Source organism: Sorghum bicolor, chromosome 1 (assembly GCF_000003195.3).
Source record: "Sorghum bicolor cultivar BTx623 chromosome 1, Sorghum_bicolor_NCBIv3, whole genome shotgun sequence".
NCBI classification, from domain to species: domain Eukaryota; kingdom Viridiplantae; phylum Streptophyta; class Magnoliopsida; order Poales; family Poaceae; genus Sorghum; species Sorghum bicolor.
This window is the reverse complement of record NC_012870.2, coordinates 3,491,251-3,517,515: the sequence shown is the minus strand read 5'-3', so window position 1 is coordinate 3,517,515 and position 26,265 is coordinate 3,491,251. Positions and strand designations below refer to the sequence as shown.

The 26,265-nt window shown below is 42.0% G+C and overlaps 4 protein-coding genes across 5 annotated transcripts; all 4 read left to right on the top strand.

Moving 5' to 3' along the window:
• On the top strand, positions 213-2,444 carry LOC8081212. The gene has a single exon (XM_002466207.2). The coding sequence runs from the start codon at positions 1,209-1,211 to the stop codon at positions 2,082-2,084; it is 876 nt and encodes a 291-aa protein (XP_002466252.1). The 5' UTR covers positions 213-1,208; the 3' UTR covers positions 2,085-2,444.
• On the top strand, positions 5,303-8,209 carry LOC110430361 (cytochrome b-c1 complex subunit 7-like). The gene is made up of 4 exons (XM_021447973.1): positions 5,303-5,541; positions 5,684-5,841; positions 7,092-7,139; positions 7,880-8,209. The coding sequence occupies exons 1-4, from the start codon at positions 5,436-5,438 to the stop codon at positions 7,946-7,948; spliced, it is 381 nt and encodes a 126-aa protein (XP_021303648.1). The 5' UTR covers positions 5,303-5,435; the 3' UTR covers positions 7,949-8,209.
• Positions 8,340-12,877, top strand: LOC8081211. Of its 2 annotated transcripts, XR_002447820.1 has the most exons (3): positions 8,340-9,156; positions 9,997-10,090; positions 12,585-12,877. XR_002447820.1 is itself a non-coding variant. In XM_002466206.2 (2 exons), exon 1 carries the CDS (start codon positions 8,805-8,807, stop codon positions 9,153-9,155), a length of 351 nt encoding a protein of 116 aa, XP_002466251.1. In that variant the 5' UTR covers positions 8,340-8,804; the 3' UTR covers position 9,156; positions 12,585-12,877. The 2 variants fall into 2 exon arrangements, 1 of the variants encoding a protein (XP_002466251.1); XM_002466206.2 differs by lacking the exon at positions 9,997-10,090.
• On the top strand, positions 17,002-25,285 carry LOC110431721 (dihydrolipoyllysine-residue acetyltransferase component 1 of pyruvate dehydrogenase complex, mitochondrial). The gene is made up of 20 exons (XM_021451150.1): positions 17,002-17,217; positions 17,642-17,703; positions 17,800-17,853; positions 18,106-18,142; positions 18,219-18,252; positions 18,795-18,844; positions 18,940-18,984; positions 19,121-19,194; positions 20,000-20,069; positions 20,199-20,597; positions 22,054-22,114; positions 22,195-22,239; positions 22,350-22,433; positions 23,457-23,533; positions 23,876-23,938; positions 24,177-24,247; positions 24,344-24,404; positions 24,500-24,560; positions 24,638-24,718; positions 24,822-25,285. Exons 2-20 carry the CDS (start codon positions 17,675-17,677, stop codon positions 24,878-24,880), a joined length of 1,455 nt encoding a protein of 484 aa, XP_021306825.1. The 5' UTR covers positions 17,002-17,217; positions 17,642-17,674; the 3' UTR covers positions 24,881-25,285.

Below are 26,265 nucleotides of genomic sequence, written 5' to 3'. Positions count from 1 at the left end.
AATTACACAGTTTAGCTGTAAATCAGAAGACGAATCTTTTGATCCTAGTTAGTCCATAATTGGATAATATTTGTCACAAACAAACGAAAGTGCTACAGTACCGAAAACTTTTCACTTTTCGTAACCACAGTTCACAGAGGCCATCAGATCACAATTCACAGAGGCAGTCCAGTCCCTCTCCTACTACTCCTAGCATCCTACTGGTACCTAGCGCGCGGTAGTCACAGTGGCACTGGGCAATGGCATGGCAGCAGTCACAGAAAGAGAGGACTGATGAGGAACAGCGAGAGCCAGCGGCTGCAGCGCTTCCTGCCCTGCCCTCCTCTCCCTCCCTCCATCTTCCACCATGGAGCTAGCTGAGCAGTGAGTTGGCTGCCAGCGCGTGCTGTATCTTGTATGGTTGTACTGTATCCCCTCCTCTCGCTAACCTTTTGTCTCCTTCCCCTCCCAAACCACCACCAGCTCCACCCCTCCCCACTACTTCTTCTGAGCTCCTTGCTGCTGCGGCTGCTTGGTGCTTGCTTCCCTCATCTCTAGCCTAGCCTGTAGTACAACTGGTTGGAGTGGTTGCCAGTGTTCTCCCCACTTGCTCCTCTCAATCCACTCTCCCATGGCCATGGGTATGGTGTGCAACCATGCATCTACCGCTGATTGCTGAAGCCTTCACCTCGCCTCGCCTGGGGGAAAGCTTCTGGTTCGCCGCTGCCGCTGCTGTGGGTATAAAGGTGGAAGACTGAGCTGCCCTTCGACGGAGTCCCGGCGGAGTGGGAAGATCGCTCCGTCGCCGGGGTTTCGCGGCGAAGAAGGTGGCCTACGCGGCGCCGCTGTGTCGTATCGCGGTGGAAAGGGAAGGAGCGGGGCGGGGCCGTGAAGGAATCTTTGCCCCGACACCATTCCCTCCGCTGCCCCTCGATTTCCCGGCGGTGTCGGTGCTGCCTTTCGCAAGTAAAAGCGGGATCTCGCGTCCGCCGGCGGTGGCATTGCCGGATCGAGCAGTCTCCGACGGCGGCCTCCGTATCTGCGTGGCCGATCTGTTCGCGGCTGGTCATCTCTTCGCCGGCATTGCGAAGCGGGCTGGCCGGGCGGTGTGGACTGCTGCGGTGAGGAGTGCAGAGGGGCGTTGCTCTGTGCTGTGATCCAAGCGGCGGGCGGGCGGGCGGCTGCACGCCAGGTGTTCGACGAAGGACCCCGACCGGTGCAAGCCAGCCATGAGGGACTTCCCTTCCTGCTTCGGCGAGAGCGGCGTCCAGATCGCGGACGCGTCGTCGTCGTCGTCCAGCGCCGGCAAGGGCGCGGCGCAGAACCTGGTGACCTGCCTCTACCAGACGCAGTTCTCGGGCCGGCCCTGCGTGATCTCGCTCACGTGGAGCAAGAGCCTCATGGGGCAGGGCCTCAGCATCGGCGTCGACGACCTGTCCGGCCACTGCCTCTGCAAGGCGGACATCAAGCCGTGGCTCTTCTCCAAGAAGAAGGGGTCCAAGAGCCTCGACGTCGAGGACGGCAAGATCGACATCTTCTGGGACCTGTCGGGCGCCAAGTTCGGTGCCGGGCCAGAACCGGTGGAGGGGTTCTATGTTGCGGTGGTGTTCGACCTTGAGCTCGTGCTCTTGCTGGGGGACATGAAGAAGGATGCGTACAGGAAGACTGGAGCCAACCGATCGATGCTGAATGCCGCGTTCGTGGCGAGGAAGGAGCACATATATGGCAAGAAGATCTACTCTGCCAAGGCGCAATTCTGCAACAATGGCCAGTTCCATGACATTGCCATAGAGTGCGATACCGTCGGCTTGAAGGATCCATGTCTTGAAATAAGAGTTGATAAGAAGCCCGTGATGCAGGTGAAGCGCCTGGCGTGGAAGTTTAGGGGAAATCAGACAATTCTCGTTGATGGCTTGCCTGTGGAGGTGTTCTGGGATGTTCACAGTTGGCTCTTTGGATCAACGACGAGCAATGCGGTGTTCATGTTTCAGACATGCCAGGCACCTGAGAAGTCGCTGCCATGGTCCTACTCGCAGATTTTTAGGGAGTCCCAGTTGCAAGGTCTTGGTTTCTCGCTGATCCTGCATGCGTGGAAGGTTGAATAGGTTTTTTTTGCAGGATCACAATTTGCTTCTGCACCTGCCTCCTTTTCTTTAGTGCTAACAAAAGACGTTTTGTTGAGGTCATCAGAATGCTATGGAGGCTCTCCAATATATGTTCTTTCATTTTATTTTGATTTTGTTTTGCCATCTCCTATAAACGCTTTGTTTGAATAGTTGGCAAGTTATGTGATATCCCAGTGGCTTTGCCACTCTGTTCTTTCTCACTCTTCTTCTTGTGCCTTGAGTGAGGATAATTCTAATGATCAAATAGTTCAATCGGTGACCATGCCGAAGAAAGAGAATGTTGTCATTATGTAAAGTATATCAAAGTTCCGATTATTTGTTGGTGATAGTAACGTCCAACAGTTTGTTCTCCTTTTGTTTGTCTTGTGATCACTCACAATTGTCACTGAATAGCAAAATTATAGAATACATCTTAACATAGCTTTGAGTTGAACCTGTAAAAAAGTTAGGAGTTTTAAGGAATAAAGGCACGTGAAGACGTGGGCATCAAGGTTTGTAACCCTGATAACTGCCTTTTTGTGCTTATCTGTGGGCACCTGAATGATCATTCTGATGAGTATCCTGAAGTTGAGATAAAACAACTTAGTTTAACTGTCTAAGAGATTCTTTCGTGACTTCCTTTTGTGCATTTTTGAGTTACTTTCAGTTCTGATACAGTTTATTTGTTGTGATAAATAGCGTTCAACATAACATTGAGTTGCTTCTTTGTGTTCTCCTGTGTATAAACTGTCATCTAGTGCAGCTGTTATTGAATAGAGAAAAAAAATAGAGTACATCTCAATATAACTTTGAACCTGTGGAAAAGTTCAAAGTGGAGTTTTAAGGAATCAGGACACGTGAATACGTGAGCATCAAGGCTTTGTAACACTGCTAGCTGCCCTTTTTTGTGCGTGTCTGCGGGCACCTGAATGTGCTTGTCTTCTGCAGCAAGTTGATCATCCTGATGAAGATCCTGAAGTCCAGATGGAGCAACTCTAGTCAACGGGAATTCTGTTCAGTTTTGTGAATACTTTTAAATAAATCATACTCCAAACGAGTTTGTTTTGTGCATTTTTGGATTGTTTTTAGCATTTTTCTTCTTGTTTTAAGCATACCTTCTGTTTGCCGAATTTGCCCACCCAATAAGTTGGGTGCAGGTCTAGTGCTTTTCATATGAGATCGTATTGACCCTGAGAATGGAGAATGGACCATGAAACTTAACAGCTTTTCCAACTGATGGACCACTTCAGCTCTGATGTTGAAAAAATAATACAATAAATGAGACAATTATCTTTGAGCCGGCAACAATAAATTGAACCTCTCTTAGCCACCATTTTTTTCTTCACTGATAAGAACGCCACTTCATATTTGATCACTTGCATGTTCAGTATTTCCTAATTTCCTATTTTTTCAGTTAGCGTTTCCCTTTCAGCCTAGGATTGCCAAATATCATCATCACCTCCATACAGGAATTCATTGAAACTGCCGAGCAAGTCGTGGGTGATCTGAAAATGGGATGATCAATATTAAACGAAGAAAGCCATGGGTTAACTATCTTCTAGGTGGGCAGTGATGTTCATTGAATTGTTTTTATATGGGTATGGGATGTCATAGTGGAAAACCCTCATATATTGACAACCTCATAAAACTCTCCAGTTGCAACTAGATGAAATTTCTTGTCATGAATTTTGTTGCAAAGCTGCCTTGCTGTTGCTGTTGTGCTGTCTGAATCAAACTTAAAATTCTTCACTAAAATTTCTCTCTTTCTTTGCCCTCTTTCAGTGGGGCTGCCAAGAATTTATTATTTTTCCTTTCCATTAAAGTGGCCAGGCCAGGATTTGATCCTTGATCCTTGATTTGTTTCAAAAAGGATTTGATCCTTGATCACTTCACTCTTTAAAAATTCAAGCAGAACCTTCCTGCAGAAATTAATGTAAGCGTCCTTTCCATACAGAAAGTTTTGGGTGTTTCATTAAGCCAGCTGATGCTTGGTTTTCTTTAATAAACAGAATGCCACTAATCACTAGTTTGTTGTGTTAGTGCATGCCCATTCATTTCACCAATTTAATATGGGCGCAACTTGATTAGTTGCCTTGCCTAATCTTTGAAGCTTATGCAATGTGGCGTTTCCGGTAAGTGCAGCCAAATGCATGGCCGCCTCTGATGGTGACCTTTGAGAGAACCTCACAACTGATGGCAGTTATTGTGTACTGATTGCTACCTTGATTGTGAGTTTCTTTTCCTGTCAAAGTCAGTAGTACTATTTGACTGCAACGTGAACTTTTTAGTAAGCAATTGTTCTTGATTCTCTGTACCAGCGAGTTTTGGCCTTATGGACGTCAAATTAGTAGTGTCCTAGTACTACTGTAGAAATGTTAGTGTGGTGTTGTCAGACACTAACATCAGTATACGGTATACTATTTTTTTAGGGGATAGTACAAATTGCGTTCAAGAACCGATGGAGTGAATATCTTTAACAGACTTTCATCGTCCATAGCCCGGTATTGCTTCTGTATCAACGTCCCCAAAAGCAAAGTTTAACTCTGTATGATCTTGCCATGGCATTCTGCATCAGATGCTCTGATAATAACAAAAAAAATTACATCATGAGCCCTGATGCGACACAGGGCAAGGCGTCGGTTCAATGCTGTCTCTGCTGCTCCTCATTGTACTCAACCCAAAGCTCATCGTCATGAGCAGAAGCATAATCCTCATCATAGGACGAGACCTCCATCCACTGGCGCAAACCATCTATCTCCCTGTCGAGCTTCCTGCAATCCCAGTCAAGGCCTTCGATTTGATCTTGCTCTTGTTCTTGTCCGTGGACAATCTCGCCACAAGGACGCCCGGTATCATCCCGTACAATGTTGCCGAGATCCCCGCAAGTTGTAGGTGTGCTTTGGATCTTCGGGTCTCTTTTCACCGGTCCATGCACTCGTTGCCTCCGTGCCAGCAGCTTCTCGCCCCTCGCTCGCCGAAACTGGGGAGCAATGCATGCCTCACCGGATCCTCGCCAGCCGCCAGCGGCGCGCACGAGATCAGAGCGGCGACCCTCCATCTGCGCTGCGCTCGTAGTCACCGCAGAGGATTTCCAAACCGAACACGACGGATAGGAAAGAAACGGAAAGCCCAATAAGGCCACAAATGCTTCCGTGCGGGCCGGCCATTAGTACCCAGCCCATTTAGTTGCCAAAGGCCCCGGCCCGAGATCGCGTCCACGCAACCACGCACTCCCACCGGTGCGCTCCGCTTCTTCCCTGCCCCAAAAGCGAGGAGGCTGAAGGTCTGAAGGACAACCGCGTCCCGCCGCCGCCGCAAAAGACGAGGAAGAGGTTCCCGGCGCCGACCACCATGTCGTCGATGATGAACGCGCTGGCGAACTGGCTGGTGAACCCGCGCCGCAACCCGCTCGCGCGCCTCCACATGCACGCCGTCTCCTCGCGCCTCAGGAAATACGGTAATCCCGGATCCGAGATGGCCTTGATCCTCTGCGGGGTTCCCTTTGGATTTCGTCATTTTTCCTTCCTGTTCCCTTGATCTGACTGGTGGTGCGTTTCGGATCTGCTGCGTGCGTGTGATCCGGTGATTCGATCCAACAGGGCTCAGGTACGACGACCTGTACGACCCCTACTTCGACGTGGAAATCAAGGAGGCGCTCGGGAGGCTGCCTAGGGAGGTGATCGACGCCCGCATCCAGCGCCTCAAGCGCGCCATGGACCTCTCCATGAAGCACCAGTACCTCCCCGAGCACGTCCAGGTTCGTGCCCCTTCATTTCCCCTTGATCTAGATCTCTCGATTCGTATTATGGTCGTGGTTGTGGTGACGGTAGCGTCCGAGGCTGCATTAGGTAGGTTCTAGGTCGCACTACTGAAAACTACTCCTGACGTGGCTCATTATCGGTGTAATGTTTCGGATGATTGCATGTCAAGTGAAATGTTTCTGCTGATGTGTTTGGGTTGTACCTGTGATTCATACGGTTCTACTTGCCTGAAGTTTCAGAGGAGGCCAATGATTCTGAATAGGGTGGAACACTTCAACTAAGTTTCGGTGAGAGATGAGATTGAAGTAAGCATTAGGGCCATGACGCTGTTGCTTTTAGGAATTTAATTTAGGAGAGCATTTGCCTTCATGCTGGTGCAGATTGATTCCAGGATTCTTTTGTTAGGGTAGCATTTGCCTTCAGCCTGATGGGCAGATTTGATTCAAGGATTTTTTATGGATGAGCCTGTCTTTATATATGAAGTCTCCAAATGTAGACATTGGCTAGGAGCAAGTTTGTTTCGGTTATTTCAGGCATTTTATGCAGTTTTTTAATTCAGTGCACCATTTTCTACTGATAATTTCTTTTTGTTTATTTAGATTAATGTCTGTGCTCGTCCTACGTTTTGCCTTGAAGATGTTCCAATTAGTTGTTTAGATGAATGCTAAATCTGAATTTTGTTGTTCTATGTCATATTTCTTTAACTTTGACCAAGTTTATATATAAAAATGGGCCAACATGTACAGCATGGGCTTAGTTTCACTGATTCCACCATGAAATGTCTTGATAGTATGTTTCTTTGGTATTATAGATTGGTCAAAATGAGAGACGTTTGACTTAGGACAAAGATAAAATGCCAACACTTTAAAATAGAAGTAGTATGTACAGTCTTTAGTTCACTTAAAAGTTTAAAATATGAATTTCCATTGTGTGAAATCATATCGTTATCAACTATTCCCTCTGTTCCAAACTATAAGACATTTTAAATTTTTTAGATACATTGCTTTTACTATGTATCAAGACATATGGTATATCTAAGTGCATAGCAAAAGCTATAAACCTAGAAAAGCCGAAATGTCTTATAATTTGGAATGGAGTGAGTACGTGTTTTTGAATTTTCTTCTCTATGGATTTGAGTTTTGTGTTTGGTTACTCTTTTCACATCATGTAATGCTTACAGTATTATAAAATATTGTTTAATATAGTCTTGTAAACACATTGTGAAACATTTACCTTTTTTGTACAGGCACAGCAGGTTCCATTCAGAGGATATTTGAGTGACATGTTGGCTCTGGTAAGAATCCTTTTACTTCATGCCATTGGCATTTCACATGCCTTTGCATTAGAGTCACTGCACTCCCTCTTTTTCATGCGTACAAGGGAGATAATCTACATTATAAGAATTGAGGTTGGGAGTGTATTGCTTATCAGTCGTTGCTAGATTTAATATGGGTACAACTGACAAGTCTACTGAATTGATTAGTTTGCATTTAAGTAGGGGTAGACATGTTAGAATTAGGGAAAATGCGCATTGCAATATAGTGCTTTGGTAGTTCATTAATCATTATCATATCATGTGGCATCTAATGGTAAACTTCAACTCAGCCTAAATATCAGGACTTGTTCTTGTGTGGCTCCATGGCCTTTACTTCTCTTACTGTTATTTCCCTAGGGTCTAATCGTAGGTCACTATCATATTGATGCTATTTTACTTTGGCAAACCAATATTCAGTGCAAGATAGAAACCGTAGGTTTTACAAATTCTTGGACAACTTATATATGGTGTGCTTCTAATACAATGTAAAGTAACCCTTTTGTAAACAGCATTGCAACTTAACATGAGTAGAATTTTTACTGCAGACATGCGATTGGATGTGTGTCACTGCTTAAGAAACTCCTTAGCTCAAGCTGTTGATTGGCACTATGCTGCAAAGTTCTTGATTTAAACTTAAGCAGCAAAGTTCTTTCCCATTTTTATTTTGTCTGAATCCATATGAGAAGTGGCTGTTGTTTGACATCTCGCATTTTTTGCAGGTGAAAAAGGAAAACGCCGAGCGTGAAGCACTGGGAGCCCTTCCACTCTACCAGAGAACACTTCCCTAAAGTGCTGATAGACATGGTCGCAAGTCTTCTCTTTACGGCAAAATCAGAATGCATGAAATAAAATGCAGTGGATGAAACTGTTTTTCTTTTGTTCCAACCAAAGTTCCATTTTACTTGTTCATGCAATGGTGCATTGACCATGGGCTGTAGATGTTGTTTTTCCCGTCTGATTAATGGGAGCAAATTTGCCTTCGACTATTATTAACTTGTGAAATCTTCAGCAGCTGCTGGGTAGCTATCGCAGTGTTCTTTGATCGTGAAGCTTGATTTCCTTCCGACCTTCCCTATACAGCCTGTCTTGTCCCAGCCATACAGGTCCACGTACGGGCGTGAATAGATGCAGAGCAACCTTTTGTTTGGTTGCTTGTATACATCCACATCCACCCAAGCGCGGACGCATGCTGCGAGCCAGTCCCAGCCCCGGAAATGCCTCGACGGATCGGATCCGCCCAAATCTGCAACCTAGTAGCCAGCTAGGCTGATCTCTGAATTGCGAATTGCCTACCCAAATGCGAATCGGATGTCGGATCCGCTGCGGAGATGCGATGCGAGAGCGAGCCCGAGCGTTCAACTCGCAGCAGAAATGTTCCGCTCGGGCGAGCTCCACAGCAGCCGCTGAGTCAGCTGCCTTGTCCACGTATACAGCCGAGTAGATAAAGCTAGAGCCGGCTATGAATGAATCCAACAGCGAATCCACAGCAGCAAACCGCCAAACCCAAACCCGGCGGCGAGATCCACGCGGCAGGCGGACGGGGGCGCCCGCCTTCGTGCCGTGCGCGCCTCCCCTCCCATCCCCTTCCGTTCTCCGCTCCCGGCGCACGCGAAGGCGAATCGCTGAATTGGGGGGTTCCAATTCATGACGGTGCGGCCGGGGTGGGTGGTGTGGGTGGCGCGGGGCTCGGCGGCGGCGTGGCAGCGCGTGGCGTGCAACCCGGAGACGCTGCCGCCCGACCGCGTCCTCGCGCTCATCTGCTGCGCGCCGCTCCACCTCCTCGCGCGCCTCGCCGCCTTCCTCTGCGTCCCCTTCCTTCCCGGGCCCGCCCGCCGCGCCCCGCTCCACCTCCGCCGCGGCCGCCGCTTCCTCGTCCTCCGGCCCCCCGAGCTTTTGCCGCAACCTTTCGCTTACTCGTCCTCCTCCTCTTCCTCTTCTTCGTCGGATGAGGAGGAAGACGACGACGGGGACGACATTCACCAACACGTCGATTGAGGTACACCGTTGCGGGGTTGCCCTACGCTTTTCAGTTTCATAAATACGTATCCCATCGGTGTCTGCACTGCAGATTGGCTTGTGTTGTTTTGTTATCCTAGTTTGTGGCTGGAGTCCGGATGTTCATCTGAATGTACACAAATCTGTATCTGACTACTTCATCGAAATTGAGTGGACTTTGCTTTTCTCTTTTGAGGGAAGGGATGGGCTTTCCATTGCGTTGTCAGCTTGAATTGAATAGCGTCAAAGCAATCTGTTATAGTTTCATATGTTGTCGGTTATTTTTTGAAGGCAAAAACTGTGGGGGAAATCCCCACAGCACTTCATTTTATAAATTTTGTAAAAAAGAGCACAAACATATAACAAGAATTTAACTAAATGCATCTAGCCAAAAACAAAAGGCTGATCTAAGATCTTCCTTGAACCGAAGGGATTGAAGGAGGCACTGATTTTTGAAATTTCTGAACCAAATGTCAATGTGGACTGGGCCATTATTGAACACTTTATCATTTCTTAGCTTCCATATCTCCCAGGAGGCAATGACCACTACTTCCATAAAGAACGAGATGTTTTGCTGTTGTCTCGCGTGTGCCAGCCTGGGGTACAAACTGAGGCCCGTGTTCCACTGCATACCAATCTTATCCCAACAACTCTTAGAGAAAGGACAGTCAAAGAATAGGTGATCCAGGTCCTCATCAATCCTGCTGTTACATAAGATGCAGTATGCATTATTTTCTGCATACAGATTCCTTCTCTGGAGCATTGTTTTAGCGTTCAATCTGTCAACTAAAACCAGCCAGGCAAAAACTTTAACTCGTGGAGTGCATTTCGATTTCCATAGCCAAGTGAAGACTGGGTGCTCTGGAAGGTTTTGGAAGGCTAGTTTGTATACTCTGCTCGAAGAATATGTTGCGTTGCTCCACTGATATATCCAGGTATCTCTACTCTCTTCATCTAAGGTCTGTGACTGCAATTCACCGAGTAGTTCAAGTTCTTCAAACGCCTCTTGTGAGAGGGGCAACGCAAATAAAGTATCTAAATCTTCGGCCGACATAGCTTCACTGACACTGATGTTAGGATTTCTGGCAAAAGAGAATAGTCTGGGGAAACGCAGTGCTAAAGCGTCACCTGACTAGAGATCATGCCAAAGGGTTACGGTCGTGCCATCACCTATGTTGCATCGGGCAATATTCCTGAAAATTGTGCTCAACCTTTGTACATCCTTCCACCAGAACGAGCCAACCTCTCTGGTGGCGTGCGGCACCTTGTTGGAATAATACTTGCTCCAAATGAGATTGACCCAGGGAACATCAACTTTGCTATAGAACTTGTGGAGATGTTTGAGAAGGAGAGCATCATTTTGCACCTGCAAATTGATGACTCCCAGACCCCCTTTCCTCTTTGATGTTGTCGGTTATTGTTAAGGGGCACGATATTTGGCAATATGACCACTACAGTTGAGCAAAAAAGACTTGTACTCTGACTCTGGTGAAATTTGTTGTTCAATCGCAGGTAATTAAATTAAATTGATCTTGTATATAAACTCTTTTGCTCCCCTCCTTAATTGATGAAAGGCAGCGCTCTTGTCATTGCATTTTTTTTTAAAAAAAAAGAGAGAGTTAGAAGTAGGACTTGTATCCTGGTGAAATTTATGTGATGTTGGCATGTTCGAACGATATGATTGAGTTAACAAGTGGCATAATATGTTGGAAGTTTTTTGTTTACATTAGGAAATGTACAAGTATTGGTTCGGCTGTTCATTTTGAATGTTTGATATTCATAAATCATTTTTTAGAGCTGCACACAGGTGTAACTCTGCATAACACTTGCTCTAGTGAGTTTATAGGCCAAAAAGAAAGGCTCCTTAACATGCCACAAATCGTTTAAGGAGAATCTGGATGATGAATTTTGCCTTGACTTCATGCCCATTTTGATTTTTGAATGTCAATCTTCGTAGATCATTTTGCAGAGATGCAAATGGGTGTAACTTAGTAATACACTTGTTGCAGGTTTGTAGATCAAAAAGGAAAAACAAAGATGTTTTTTTTTTCTCAGAACATATCTATTGATGTGTTTTTACTACTAGATTTTGGGTCATACCTTCGTGGGAGCACAAGGTGATCCTGGTATCCTATGCGTACTCTAATTGGCTGTAGCATGCTGACTTATTGGAGACCCTAGAATTAAGGCCACGGAATTGTCCAAGCTCATACATATGAATTGTAGCATGCAGCCTTGTTTACCTCCCCAAATATTTTGCAAAATGTTTCAGATTCCCCGTCACATCGAATCTTGTGGCACATGCATGGAGCATTAAATATAAATAAAAAACTAACTAATTACACAGTTTGCATGTAATTTGCGAGACAAATCTTTGGAGCCTAGTTAGCCTGGACAATATTTGTCAAATACAAACGAAAGTGTTACTGTTCACATTTTGTAAAAAAAAATTGTGTTGTACTAGTATGGATAGTAGCACAGTCAGCCCTTTTTGCCTACACTATTGCAAAAGAGGGGGGGGGGGGGGGGCATAAATGGGAGTTGAGTACCAGGCAATATTTTTTGCAAGATCAAGTTTTTGACATCAACAACAATTTTGTGGGGTGAAGTCTCTAGCAGCATTGTGCATTATTCTTGAAATTATGGCCCTACAGTAATGAGTCATCTGAAAAAGCTGCAATGTGGAAGATGATAAGATTTTATGACCGCTAGTTTTACACATATCTACGTAATTGAATGTTGCCGCTCCACCTGCCCTCGAGAGCATCTCCAAAAGCTTGGCTAAAATTAGTAGCTAAATTCTAATGTTTAGCCATTTTGTAAAATAGAAAACTTCCTAAAAAAGAAGAGGCCTACAACAGCCTTGCTATCAGATAGCTAATGTCAGTGGTTGGCTATATATGGCCAACGAAAATCAAGAAATAGCAAACTTTCTATTTTACAAAACCAAATAGCACATCTGTTGGAGCCTATTTTTTTACTATACAAGTTCTAAAAAGCCTTCATAATAAGAATAGCAAAGCTGTTGGAGTTGCTCTGATAATAGGTACTTTTTAGGCTTGGCCATCTGGTACTTTTAATAGTTTTGCAGCTTCACTTTCCAATGTCTGTCTCTGAGACAGGAAACATGTTTGTTCCTTTGTCGAATACTTCCCCAAATAATTTGGCCAAATTATTGCGCACTTGAGCTTGAGCTGCATCTATTTCTGGCAGTATCTTGTTCACACTTAAAATTAATTTATCCTCATTAGTGAAACTAGTTACTAAAACAGGTCCTCATAAGTTTTCCATTTTTTTTTGAAAGACACTCAAAAGAGTGTCTCATAAGGAATTAAATATACTAAGAGGAAGGGCTTCTACATAAAAACAAACACTTTTGTCAGGATTTAAAACCTTAAACTTTCATCTCAAAATTTCCTTTTATTTCAGGTTGCTTGAAGATAATAAGGCTCAGAAAAGGAGAATTTGGGGATTCAGGAGGGAAAAATGAACACTAGCATGTTGTACTCGATGCTGAACCGTTCGCCCTTCTATCTCATGGTTTTCAGGATTTAGCATTCTGACGCCGTTCATTGTTAATATAAAGCCCATATAGGTCAGAAGCTCGGCAAAAAGGATACCAACGGATGAAACTGGTTTTAGCTGTGATTATTATTGTTGTTGTTTAAACGATCTACTGATTTCTTTATATACATATTGAAAAGAAGAAAAAACCCAGACTAGGCAATGTGCATGAAAGAGTAGGATGTTTTTTCCATTCTTTTTCGGTTGCGTTGTGGGCCACCCTGGACTTGAAAGTTGAACCAGAGACTTCACCCATACTTCAGTGAGTGAACACAGCAACCCATCGGGTGTAGCAACGATAGCGATTATCGTAAATAAAACAGATATAATAAGCTAACCACCGAAACCAACTAACATTTGTATTAACTCAAACACCGAGTTAAGGCCAGTCTCAATGCATGTTTCATAAGAATATCATACACATTAAATAAGATGTCACATAAACAAAATTATTAACTTGGCAATGTCATACTATATATTGAGACTGACCTTAAGGAGGTCTGATGATAGCAGTAACTTCAGACCGTCTGTGTATCGTTGGATTGTACATCAAATTTTCTTCATGTTATCGTTAATTAATGTCCAAGTTCCTTGGTATATTGCGCAAGACGGGGTGGGCACTTAAGTGACGATCTGTCCTAAAATTTGCGCTTGCAACTTGATGTCATTGCTGTTGGTTGCATCTTGATGTTATTGTTGTTGGTTGGCCTGGTCCAATTAGTCCTCTATCTCGAGGGATCAGAAGGCGATATATTCGTATTTTTTATATTTAACCTAATCGAATTTGTATTTTTGGACACATTCAAATTCAGTTTGAAATATGGAATGCCAAATTCTAAAATGGAATAAAAAGGTTTAGGTTTTTTCTGACCGTTTTCTATTTTTCTACTATTTATTTGGAATATCTAGTTTTCTAAATACAATTTAAACCGTTTTTGGCCCACTAGAAGTCCAACTTTAAAAAAAATTATAGTTTTTTATACAATCTCAGATAAAGATGATCTTTATATGATTACAATCTTGACGAGATCTATGACTTTCTAGTTTTGAGTTTTTTCATTTGAGGTGGTTAAGATGTTAAAAATAAATAAATAAAGTTTGAGCAGTATATTAATCACGTACAATGTCGTGTGGGAAAAATCATATCATTCTTATATGGTGTCAAATAGAGATACTTCTATATGAAAGTTATAACACTTGTTAATTGTTATGCACTTGGCCTTAGGATTAATATTTCGTGTTGATTTTTCGTATGCAAACCGTGTTCGATATAATTCCGCTTGAATCGGTTCATTTTTAAAATCCTCGATATTTCGTAAGTTCATGTTTATTTTTGCATCCAGCTTTATTACTTTCGCTTTCGTTTTCTATTCAAATGTTGAAGTGCAAAATAGTTGAGGGTTTTTTGTCCTTTTTCATCCCTACACAGACAAGGAAGAGACCCATATGGCCATACATTTTCACTTATTGACAACTAAGCCCAACAGGCCAACATCAACAGCAACCTAGGTTCACGTAACGGTCCCCGAATCGCTGCTCTTCAGTCGGGTGAGACAAACTCCATCTAGGTAATTTAGATGAGGAAATCATTGGAAAAATAAGGTATGACAAGTGCCAAATCTTATCATACTAACAGCTTCGCCCTCTTAACTAAGAGCTTCACCCTTTGGTACAAAAATTTGAGATCTGAACATGTCTGAATTGTCGTTGAGTTCATACTTAAATACATAATGCAAGATTCACATAGCAACAAAAAGCATATGATGATTAGTTTTCTGGTCCTATCTGAGTTGGTAGCCATTGGCGGACCCAGGCCTAGGGCGGCCGTGGCCCTAGTCATGGTTCACTATGCACATGACGTGCAAGTGCGGAAGAGCACTGCAAGACGTTCTAGCCTTCCACTGACTGCACATGCATTCATGTATGTACGTATTCAAATACTAGATTAGATTGATGTATATGTTTCAATCCATATACTACAATGGAGTATATATATATATATATATCAATTATCTATAAGAAATATTTCTATAAAGTATAAACTTATTTGGAACAAATGAATGTTATCAAAAAATTCCTTTGACATTCCTATGCATTGGGCTATTCTAAAAAGAATTTTGGAGGAAACGAAACATGAGCTAAATTTTATCATGTGAGAGTGTTAGCATATACCTATGCTCTTCCACATTGCTTCTAAAGCCATATTCATAAACTTTCCTCTGCTTTGAAATCTTGTAGGGTTGAAAGTGTTAGCATATTTCATTCCCATGTTTGTCTTATTCTAGTGTTTTGTTTTAAAAATATCTTAAGGACACTCCTAATACAAGAAACTACTAACTGTTTCTATAGCCTAAGACATTATACTAAGAAACTAATCTTTTCAGCATAAGATTTTATAAAATATAGGACATAAAGTAGTGCAGAACCATGTTTGTTCTCTCAATAGGTTACGAGTAGTTTCGTATCCATCGATAAGCGTGAAGACCCAATTTTCTTAGTTAGTTCTGGTTTCTTGAATTTTTTCTCTCCTTATTAAATCAGTTGCCATATCAACAATTTGCCTATGTAGTAGTGCAGGGCCGTACCTAAGAATTTGAGGCTCTGGTGCAAAACTTAAAAAGGGCACATATAAAATGTCTAAAAAATATAAGCTGCACATTTTTTGAGATTTGAACTTTGATATGTTTGGTCAATAATTAGCCTAGTTGTATGAAAAGTTCTACGACAAATGTGGTTATATTGGATTTATATTTAGGAGTACATTCTAATATAATGTCAAAACATTTGCCATATATGATATACTATGAGAGAAATTAGTAATTAATTTGTGACCTCATTAAGACTTACATCATATATGCGAGTATTCTTTCCTTCTCTTCTAATGCGTCTTCTTAGGCCTTTTGTTCTTATGACATAAAACACTACACGTATATACTAAGAGTTACAATAGCTAATTTGTATTAATGGAATTAAGAATATATATATACACTTGAGTAAAATTTGGGCCCCTAATGTTTTGGGGGCCTTGTGACATCGCTCCACTTGCACTGCCCTATGTACGGGCCTATAGTAGTGCAATTAATATCTATAGAAACTATCATGATTTCTGCACTATAAATACCCTAATGATATTTCCAAGCCCCAATTACCTCTTTGAATTTCCACGTGTCCAAATAGAAATTTGAACTCCTTGGACTCGTACGTTACGGTCGTTTCCCTCTAACCAAAGAAAAAGTGCTTTTGTATATCTTGAAAGAGATATTCATATCACCGTACAAGGCCAAGGCCAAAAACGAATTGAATTCATGCGTTGACTTTGGATTTCTTTTTAACTGCAAATTTGTCGCTCGTGGTGAGACGGCGAATGGCGAACTGAGAGGCGAGGGATCCCAGACGTCAAGCTCAGAGATCGTGTACGTGTGTTGGTAGTGGACGGTGAGGATCGCGCCATCCGCAACTTTCGCAGCCACCGGTCGTCGACCAACAACCAAACCTGCTTCTTTGCTTGGCGCTATAAAGAAATGGCTCGAAGCTTGTGAGCTCCTTGGTGCTCGGCTCGTGCAGGCTCGATCCAAGCCCGACTCGCCGAGAGGGTTGTTGGGAACCCGAACTAAAGTTTGTAGCTTTCGGATGTTTAGGCTATCTCCAACAGCGACACCCATTTGGAACCCAAATCTAAAAATCTAAAATGGGTCTCCAACACAATACCTATAGCCTACAACAGAGTACCCATACAGAAGACCTATTTTGGGTATCAGGAGAGGCATAACCCAAATTTGGGTATCCTCTCTTCTCGAGACCCATTTGCAGAGAGTGTTGTCTTTTAGGTCTTGTTGTTGGAGAAGACTAAAAATAGGTATGGAACCTTTTACCTGTAGCGCTACCCAAAGGACAAATGAGTCTTGTATTTTGGGTGACGATTGTTGGAGATAGTCTTATAAGGTATAGTACCAATTAGAAAAACTAAATATAAGTTAACTATAAAACTGCATAAATTATGGTTAATTCACAAGACGAATCTATCAAGTTCTAATTAATTTATAATTAATAAATATTTACATAACATCACATGAGCTAATTATAGATTAATTTGACTTAATAGATCCGTCTCACAGATTAATTAAAACTTATGTAATTAGTTTTATAATTAGCTTATGTTTATAGTCTCCTAATTGGTGATGAGTAGCTGCGTGATGGTGTCACTGTGTCAGGAGACCCTACGTGTCAGGTACTCAGGTCAGGTTTAACACCGGTATCCCCAGCGGCTCGGCTACTCGCTCGAGCTCGGCTCGTTGACAGCCCTTACCTGCCTTCCCTGCGGCTGCGGGTTCCCTTCCCCCTGCTCGTCTTCGTCCGCGCTGGTGGTGGGCATCTAACCCGGCGCCGCCGAATCCTCCTTTCGCCCGGCTTCCGCCCCGCCGTAGTCCTTCTCCTCTCCTCCGGCCGACGGCTGCTGCTCCTCTCTCGCTCGAGCGGGCTTGGAGATCCGTCCGTCCCGGTGAGTAGCGATCTCTTCCTTCCTGGTAGTCCTGGCTCGGTTGAATGGGGACGGATTCATTTGTTGGAAGCACGAGATTGGTTCTGTTCCCGGTCAAATCTCCTTCCTCTCCATTTAGATTTATTGTTTTGGATTTATGTGGCACCGTAGTCTCTGTGCTCGCCAATCCTCGGGCCCTCGCCTCCGTCCTCCGCGCACCGGCCGGCGACCCTGCGTACGCACCTCCCTCGCCTCTCCCGCCTCTGCTGTACCGTGGGAGCCCGGCCAACTGCCCAGGGTGGCCGGGCCTTGGCTCCGCCGGTGAATCCGCCCATCCATGCGTGGCCCTGTCGGAGATTGTAGAATATTTTTCGTGCCCAACTGAATTCCACCCCTCTTTGCTGCCCCTTTTGTTTTGTGACACATTCTGCGTATCCTGTACCAGGGATCATTTGCTGCGGCGGTTTTGCTTGGGAAGATGGCAAACATACGTGCACTTCTGGTCGGGTAAGATTTTAGATGATCGACGCTGCCGACGAATTTGTGCAGATTTTGATGCTTTTCGAGACAGCTATTTGACCATGTAATGTTGATTGGCCACAGCTTGTCGCGGGCAAGGGGTTCCTTAGCAGAGGTGGGCAGATGTGCGTCCACGAGGTACATCATTGTAGACTTTATACCTCAAGGGATTGTTCGGTTTTCTACTGTCGTGTTAGTTGTTTGTCACTCCATGGACTTATGATGCCACCAATTTTAACTGTAAGGTTAACTGCTAAATTCATAAATCGTGAACGTCGACCAACACTTGTGTAGTTTATTTACTTGCAATTGAAGATTGTTGGAATAAGGTTTTGTGAAGTATATATATATATATATTTTTTTTTTTTCTGAAGTATGATTTCTTTCCAGGCCATCACTTCTAGCATCTCTGGGCGCACATTACAAGGTGGGCCCAAAATACTAAAACTTTTCATCCATTATAAAATTGCTAACTGCATCCTGATACTGCGTCCTTATTGCAGATCCCCATGCCAGCCCACTGGTTCTCATCTGCAGGTATAACCATCTCACAGTGTTAATTTGACATAGACAAATAAACAGAAAATTATTCCATAACTTATGGACTTTATTCTGTACCTTTGATGTTGTGCAAGTCTTTGAATTTATCTACCCCTGGTTGGCATCAACAGAAAATGTGTATTTAAATTGCTAGCTTAAATCTCGTGGACTTGGTCAAGTTATATATTGTTTAACTATGTTCCTTTTGTTCTGCAATGTAATATACTCAACAAGGAAAGAACCTCATGTGCTCACCTATGTCATTATGCAGTATTGTGTGATTTTCTGCAGTAACAATTGGTTTGTACAAAATTAACCGATTCAAGAGAAATGTCCTAAGCAAGATCTTGTTCTGTGAACATATTGTGCTGATGAATCACATCCATTTGTACCTCATTACTTGCATTTTTTTTCATATTATTACAACTAAATTATCATTTAAAACATGTATCTGTATATTCTGTTAGCGCATATCGGTTATACTGCAATATTATTTTTATAAACTACCTTCCATTAATTTGTTTTATCTTTTTTTGCAGGGCTTCCTCCACATCTGGTGGTTGGAATGCCAGCACTATCCCCTACTATGGTAAAACATTTATCTTAGTAAGACATTAATACATGTTGTTTGCTTAGTGTCTTTTGTATTCTGCATATTTGGTACTCTGACACAGTTTTCATTAGAATCAAGGTAACATCGCGAAATGGAGAAAACAGGAAGGAGACAAGGTTATGCTTCTGCTAACTGTTATTTTTTGATTCAATAAGAATATCCTATTTTCAGCTTAGGGTTTCCTACTTTTCTCATTTAATGTGTTTTATTTAGTTCTGAGAACAGCATCATTAAACTTTATGTTCTTTGCAGATAGAGGTTGGTGATGTGATATGTGAGATAGAAACTGATAAAGCCACTCTTGAGTTTGAAAGCCTTGAAGAGGGGTAATGCCCTTGACGATTTTTTCTAAGATTTTATTAGTAATGATTCAGTTACTTTGATTGTTGTGATGTTACATTCGCAAGTTTACATTTTCTATCATGATGTTGTAATCTCATGAATAGTTGCTAGTTCTTTTCATTAGAACCCCCCATTCATGGACGGAGCACATGATAATGCTCCAGGAACATATTCTCACCAAAATTTAATGAAACCCATTCATTATATTTAGTTCCAAAGTTAACACCATATTTTGTGTTATGGTAACCTACTGGTACATTTCTTCATATGAAAGGATTCACTAGCGGAATTAACTTATTTAAACCTTATTTATTTATTTACCCATCAGACAATCTTTATCAATCTATTGTTCCAAGTCAAACTGAGCGTAATATGCAATTATGCATTCTTCTTTGTTTCACCTGATTACCTTTTCCATTGCACATGGACTGTGTTGATGGCAGACTGACCTAAGCTGTATAACATGCATGGTCCATAAAATGCGTGGAAAGATACTCTGGTGATCTTTTGCAACTTTAAGTCTATTTAATTATTCTACCATTATGGGTAATGACATAAAAAAGTGGAAGTTTTTAAATAACTGGAAACTGGCACTGCTAGATCAAATAATAATGGTTTCATTTTTTTTTCCTTTAGTGTTGTGGGCTCCCAGCTGGCTGCCCATAACATTCGTGTATTTATGTTTATCAAATCTTCATTCTCTTGTGTCACTTTATCATTTCTTATCATGAATGTTTTTGTATCCTGCACACACCTTTTGTGTCTACCCTTACCCCTTTAATGCTTCAGGTATCTGGCCAAGATTTTAGCACCTGAAGGTTCTAAAGATGTTCAGGTTGGACAACCCATTGCTGTCACGGTATAGCTCCATTACTGATTTGATTGTTTGTTATGTCATAAACTCATAATTCATAAACATCCATTTTAATGTAATGATTTATATCTTAGTGATTCTTTTGTACTTAGTTCTGGTTGTCCATTTTGTAAGGTTGAAGACCTCGAGGATATTAAAAGTATACCAGCCGATACATCTTTTGGAGGTGAACAAAAGGAGGAGCATTCAACAGAAAGTGTGCCACAAAATAAAGTAGTTAATGTGCCTGAACAAACCTCAACAGTGAGCCGGATCAGCCCAGCAGCTAAGTTACTGATCAAGGAACATGGACTGGATACGTCATCCCTGAGAGCAACAGGCCCCCGTGGCACCCTTCTGAAAGGGGATGTTCTGGCGGCATTGAAGTCAGGTGTCAGTTCAAGTTCAATCAAAGAAAAGAAAGCTCCAGCTCAACCTTCATCTCAGCCAACTCGAGATTCCCAAGCTCAAGCATCCCCTGTTTCACAAAAGGCTGATACATATGAAGATATTCCAAATAGTCAGATACGCAAGGTACCGTGTTTGACTTTATTGATTTCAGTAGATATTATGATCGTTTTCTCTTATGTTACCTTAAGCACATGGTAAACTCAATAACTAGCATCTGAGGTCAGTCTAGGCCCTGTTTGGATACTTGTCTTGGGGTAGCGCTTCTCCCTGTAGAAGCAAGTCTTGGGAAAGTGTTGAATTTCTTGCCTCTTGGGCTTTTGCACTTGTGTGGCATGGAAACGCACAACTGAAGGTCATTTGATGGGATTTTCTCATGTCCTTGCGGAGCGCAACACGCACACATATCCAAACACGCCCTAAGTTTAGTTGTTTTTTTTTCAAGTGCTGCATGATATTTGCTTTTATTGAGTCTTTTAAAACATCAGTATTGGCTAAAACTCAGCTCCCACATTTACGCCTTGCTCATTTGCAGGCTTTGTTTCCTCTAGAAGTCTATTTCTCCTAGAAGCTTGTTTTGGATGCTTTGAAATCTTAATAAAAAGGAACTCCTAAAAAGCTAAAGAACTCAATTAACTTTGTGCACTTCAGCTTCAAGCAGCCTTAAGCTCAAGGGTCAAGACACCTTGAAGTAGTAGGACCTTAGTCCACACATGTGCAGATGTGCTATCCCTTCTTGAAGTTGCAGTGACTGGCTCCACTCATCATCCCATGCACTTCCACTGTATTTGATTATGTGCGATGTGTGACCTGGCTTTCATTTCCTTGTAAGGCTTGCTTCATTCTCCAGTCATAGTTTGTTAAAGTACAGAATCTTTTGACACTGAAAGAAATATTGACCACACGAGCTCCCTCTGTCTTGTGATCTTGTCCCTAGCTATATGGATTGTAGCATGGTCGAGAGTTTCACACAATGAAACAGATTATTGATGAACTTCATGTTTTGTTTGCATAGTATTTTGGATTAATATCAGGAGCTTCAACCTGTGAACTAGTCATAGGAGTTCAAGCACATATAACTGTTCGTTGGGGATGGGTTCTGCAAATGTGCTGTACCAGTTTATAGCCAATATCATCCATTTTTGTGTCTAGTAGATCTTGCTACTACTCCCTCCATCCCAAATACAAGTCATTCCAAGAATCTTGGAGAATCAAAGTATCTCAAGTTTGACCAAAATTATAGAAAAAATTACAAAGAATTATGACATCAAATAGATATACTATGAAAATATAATTAATGAAGAATCTAATGATACTTAGTTGGTGTCATAAATGTTATTATCCTATCATATAAATTTGGTCAAACTTGAGATGTTGTGACTCTCCAAGATTCTTGGAATGACTTATAATTTGGGATGGAGGGAGTAGTAAAGAACTGTCTTTCATGAAAAGTGAACTCAGTTAGGTCTGTGCATTACAATGTTATAATGTATCATCTTCATCTACGAATCCTTTTCTTGAATAAAGTATAATGTATGAGGTCCATGTTTCAGCAGTGCAAACATTTTTTCTTATCATGCAGGTCATTGCAAAAAGGTTGCTCGAATCAAAACAGACGACTCCACATTTGTATCTATCCAAAGGTTTGTATTCATATTTCATTCCATGCACATGTTATTTTCATAATATTGTAGCACGATGATATGTTTTACATTGTTGTCAGATGTTGTGCTGGATCCCTTGCTTGCTTTCAGGAATGAACTAAAAGGTGTGTTATATATCTTCTTTTATCTGATATAATTTTCAGTAATCAAATAACTTTTTTATTTTCAAGATAACACGAAAGGTCTTCTTTGCTCATGACTTCATTCATTGCAGAGCAACATGGCATTAAAGTTTCAGTAAATGATATCATCATAAAGGCTGTGGCAATTGCCTTGCGGAACGTCCCTGAAGCAAATGGTAATTTCAAAATAACAAAATAACCATCAAATTCCAATGTTTTTTTTTCCTGAGGCATGGAACTAGAATTATTTATTTGTCAGATGTATGAATCACAAATCCTGCTTGGTGTATACATAAGAATTCCACAATGACCTTTCTGAGGAACTTTTGAGGGATTTTCTGTCTTAAATTGGGAAGTTAATTGTGTGCTACTGCTACCCTTAAGTACATGGTAGCGTTCTCTTTAGAAAGCTAGCAGTAGTAGCATCCCAAGACTGCCTCATACCATGATTCATTCTCATTTTGATTGCACAGCCCACGCTGATTTTGCAACCAAGATGGTAGTTTGAACATTTATATGTTGCAGTGGAATACTATGAGCTAGTTCCAGCTCAAACTGTTGAATCTAAGCAAGTTTTACATTAGACTAACATATGGTATAGAATTCCCATAAGCTGAATTTGATCATCGACACGATGGGGCTGTGCTGAGTTTTTCTTTTCAGGGTGCTAGGATTTGTGCCATTATATTAAAATAAGATACCAACCTGCTTGTGCTTTCTGTTCACTGAGGAGTCAGTTTGAGTGGTTGGACCATGACTCGTTGTAAGCTTATGTCTTGTACAACAGTACAAGCCTTAGGCTATCTTATTGGAACCCCAGGTCCAGCACCCATGTCCTGGCTACTCCTATAGGAATACTCCAGCTTCTATAGAAGGAGTCATAGTTAAAATGTATATTGGCACTTGGCAAGCATAGTACTAGTGGAAAGCAGCCATGTCTATTGCTGTCTGACATGTTTTGGCGAATCCTAACTAGAATCATGCTAGTAGTAGTTTTTCCCTGCCCTGTTTACTTAGAAAGCCAGCTACGTGTCCTTTCTTTTCCCTTTTTTTTTCTTTTGTTTTGTAGTATAGCTGAATTGATTGAAACCATTCGGTAAACATGCTGGTTTCTGTATGCTTTGCTTGTTTAGACCAGTATGTGTAGCTCTCTTCAGTCTCCACTTTTGAAGATTTTATGTATTTGCATCTATTGCCAGCTTACTGGAACAATGAGAAGGAAGAAACCCAAAAGTGTGATTCAGTTGATATATCTATTGCCGTTGCTACAGAGAAGGTATGATTCTAGAGTCCACACTCCATGGAAGTAATTACTCCCTCCGTCCCAAATTATAAGTCATTCCAAGAATCTTGGACATTCAAAGTTTTTCAAATTTGACCAAATTTATATAGCAAAATAATAACATTTTTGGTACCAACCAAGTATCATTAGATTCTTTGTTAGTTATATTTTCATAGTGTACCTATTTTATGACATAAATCTTTATATTTCTCTCTATATTTTTGGTCAAACTTAAAAATGCTTTGACTCTCCAAGATTCTTGGAATGACTTATAATTTGGAACGGAGGGAGTATTAGTGTACCTTCAGTGCCTGATGATGGTCTTTGCTATTCCAGGGCCTGATGACCCCAATAGTAAGAAATGCGGATCAAAAGACTATATCTGCAATATCCTCAGAGGTAAGATAATGTTGTCAAAGTTCAGCAGATGTTTGTATTCCAGGATGCTCAGGCAGTTTTTGTTTTTGAGCATGTAATTCTTGGCTCCTTGCCATCGACAACCATCAAGTTTGCTGCTCGCAGAAGAAATCACTAAAATTGCACAGTTTTATGGTCTACAATTCTATCAGAAATCAGCCTTTCTGTGTGTAGAACAATTTCTATTTTCAATGATTTTGAGTCATTCATAATCACTCAGGTTAAGCAGCTGGCTGAAAAGGCAAGAGCTGGGAAGCTTGCACCTAACGAATTTCAAGGGGGAACTTTCAGGCAAGCAACTTGTGCCTGTTTACCATTGTTCTTCAGGGAATTCTTTCCATCGTTGAAATTCCATATTTTAACATTTTATGACTTGTTCTTATGCAGTATCTCGAATCTTGGAATGTACCCTGTGGACCATTTCTGTGCAATCATTAACCCTCCACAGGTCCCTCCTCACACATGTTTGCTTCCCTATTTCCCTAGTAATGGGATCCTTCGAAATTGTACTGACGATTCCTATTCTTCATTTCTTTCTGTCAGTCTGGCATTCTCGCAGTCGGTAGAGGAAACAAGGTTGTTGAACCTGTTGTGGACAGCGATGGTATATTTTCTTGACAGACTGCCTTCCTGCTCATAACAATTGCACACATTTTTTTTAACTCATGTAACTTTGTACAGGAACAGAGAAGGCTGCTGCGGTTACAAAGATGAGCTTGACACTATCTGCTGACCATCGTGTTTTTGATGGGCAAGTAGGAGGTGTGCATCTCATTTCTTGCTTTGTTTTTGTCTCTTCATTCCCTTTTGGACTGTACTATTTCACAATTTAATCACATTTTTTTTGCACTGTACTGGGGAGCAGGCAAGTTTTTCACGGAGCTGGCGCTGAATTTCAGTGACATTAGGAGACTGCTATTGTAAATGAAAGGAGGCAATTACGTGTTTTGAAGAATTCTTTGGGGGCGAAAACCGCTCAAGAGAACAATTAGATGCAACGCGAGCTCTGCTGCTTGATCGTTAGCCCGTACAAAAGTAACCAATTTTGTAATAAATTATAATAAGAATGCATTGGCACCTCCACGGTTTTTTTTAACCCGTTTTCCATTAGTTGGGAGGAGGCATGTCCTGGGAATTTAACAGGTACGGTGCCATTTCATGTTTAAGTTTAACGTGGTTCTGCAACAATGACCCTAGATGAGGCTGGCTGTGATGTGGGCGGGTGATCTTATTCTTACTTGCTCTTTGAGCGTTTCTGGATGGACGCCCATTTTATTTATGACCTTGTGATACATGGAAGTAATAACAGAATGCATTTCTTACTTTTTTTTTTCCAGCTGCACTTTGTAGTTTTTACAGAGGTTATTTTTTCTCGACCGTGCCACGAGGTACGTATTTTATTAAGAGAAGAAAGAGATTTGAAAATTACAGACCAGCACACAAACACACAGACACCACAAAGCACACGCCTGTACTATGAAAATACAATGTTTTGGCGATGACGGTAGCAAGCGACATATATAGCTGTCTGAACCCTGCCAGGTCCCAATGATTTCCTGGACTGCAGCCAGGTGTGCTTCTGAGGAGCAAGGTCCAGCCTGAAAACTAAAGATGTCAATGGGGCCCGTGACCCGATGGGTATTTACTCTATTATGGTACCAATATGCAGTGAGACCAGTACCTATGGGTATACAAACGGAGCAAACCCTTCACTCATTGGGTACGTGGGTATGGGGACGTTCTAGTAGTCCCCATTTCCATTTACCCATGGGTGAAAAATACCCAACCCAAAACTAAAGAAGCCCACCAGCCACCAGTCCACCGGTAGCCCATACACTGAAACCCTATATAGTGCTAGCAAAGTACTACTCTCTACTATGTGATTTGTATGGACAATGAACTATTATGGTGTTGTGACCAGTGGTTGCAGCAGAAATTATTATGTTGCTATTTGCTAGGTATATGGTGAGGTGGCTATGTGACGATGCTTGTGAATGGCTATGTGACGATGCTTGTGAATAGCTATGTGACGATGCTTGTGAATTGCTACTACGTGACTGATGCTTGTGAATTGCTGATGTTTGGCGGGTATGGGTGACCCGCCGGATCTAATTTACCCACCCGGGTATGGGTCTGGGGAAATTCCCCTACCCATCAATGTATATGGGGATACCCGTGGTGTTATATTGTTGTCACGGGAATGGGTCTGGGGAGTTCATACCCGATGGGGATTTATCCATTGCCAACATTACTGAAAACGCAGCTTAAAAGCAGGTGATCAATGCTGCTGGATTACTTGCTACGGAGAT

Coding starts and splice junctions, on each gene's coding strand:
- LOC110430361 (XM_021447973.1), top strand. CDS start 5,436: ATGTCGTCGATGATGAACGCGCTGGCGAACTGGCTGGTGAACCCGCGC. Junction 5,842..7,091: donor ACCTCCCCGAGCACGTCCAG/GTTCGTGCCCCT, acceptor TTTTTTGTACAG/GCACAGCAGGTTCCATTCAG. Junction 7,140..7,879: donor TGAGTGACATGTTGGCTCTG/GTAAGAATCCTT, acceptor CATTTTTTGCAG/GTGAAAAAGGAAAACGCCGA.
- LOC110431721 (XM_021451150.1), top strand. CDS start 17,675: ATGGCAAACATACGTGCACTTCTGGTCGG. Junction 17,704..17,799: donor ATACGTGCACTTCTGGTCGG/GTAAGATTTTAG, acceptor GATTGGCCACAG/CTTGTCGCGGGCAAGGGGTT. Junction 19,195..19,999: donor TTTGAAAGCCTTGAAGAGGG/GTAATGCCCTTG, acceptor TTAATGCTTCAG/GTATCTGGCCAAGATTTTAG.
- LOC8081212 (XM_002466207.2), top strand. CDS start 1,209: ATGAGGGACTTCCCTTCCTGCTTCGGCGAGAGCGGCGTCCAGATCGCG.
- LOC8081211 (XM_002466206.2), top strand. CDS start 8,805: ATGACGGTGCGGCCGGGGTGGGTGGTGTGGGTGGCGCGGGGCTCGGCG.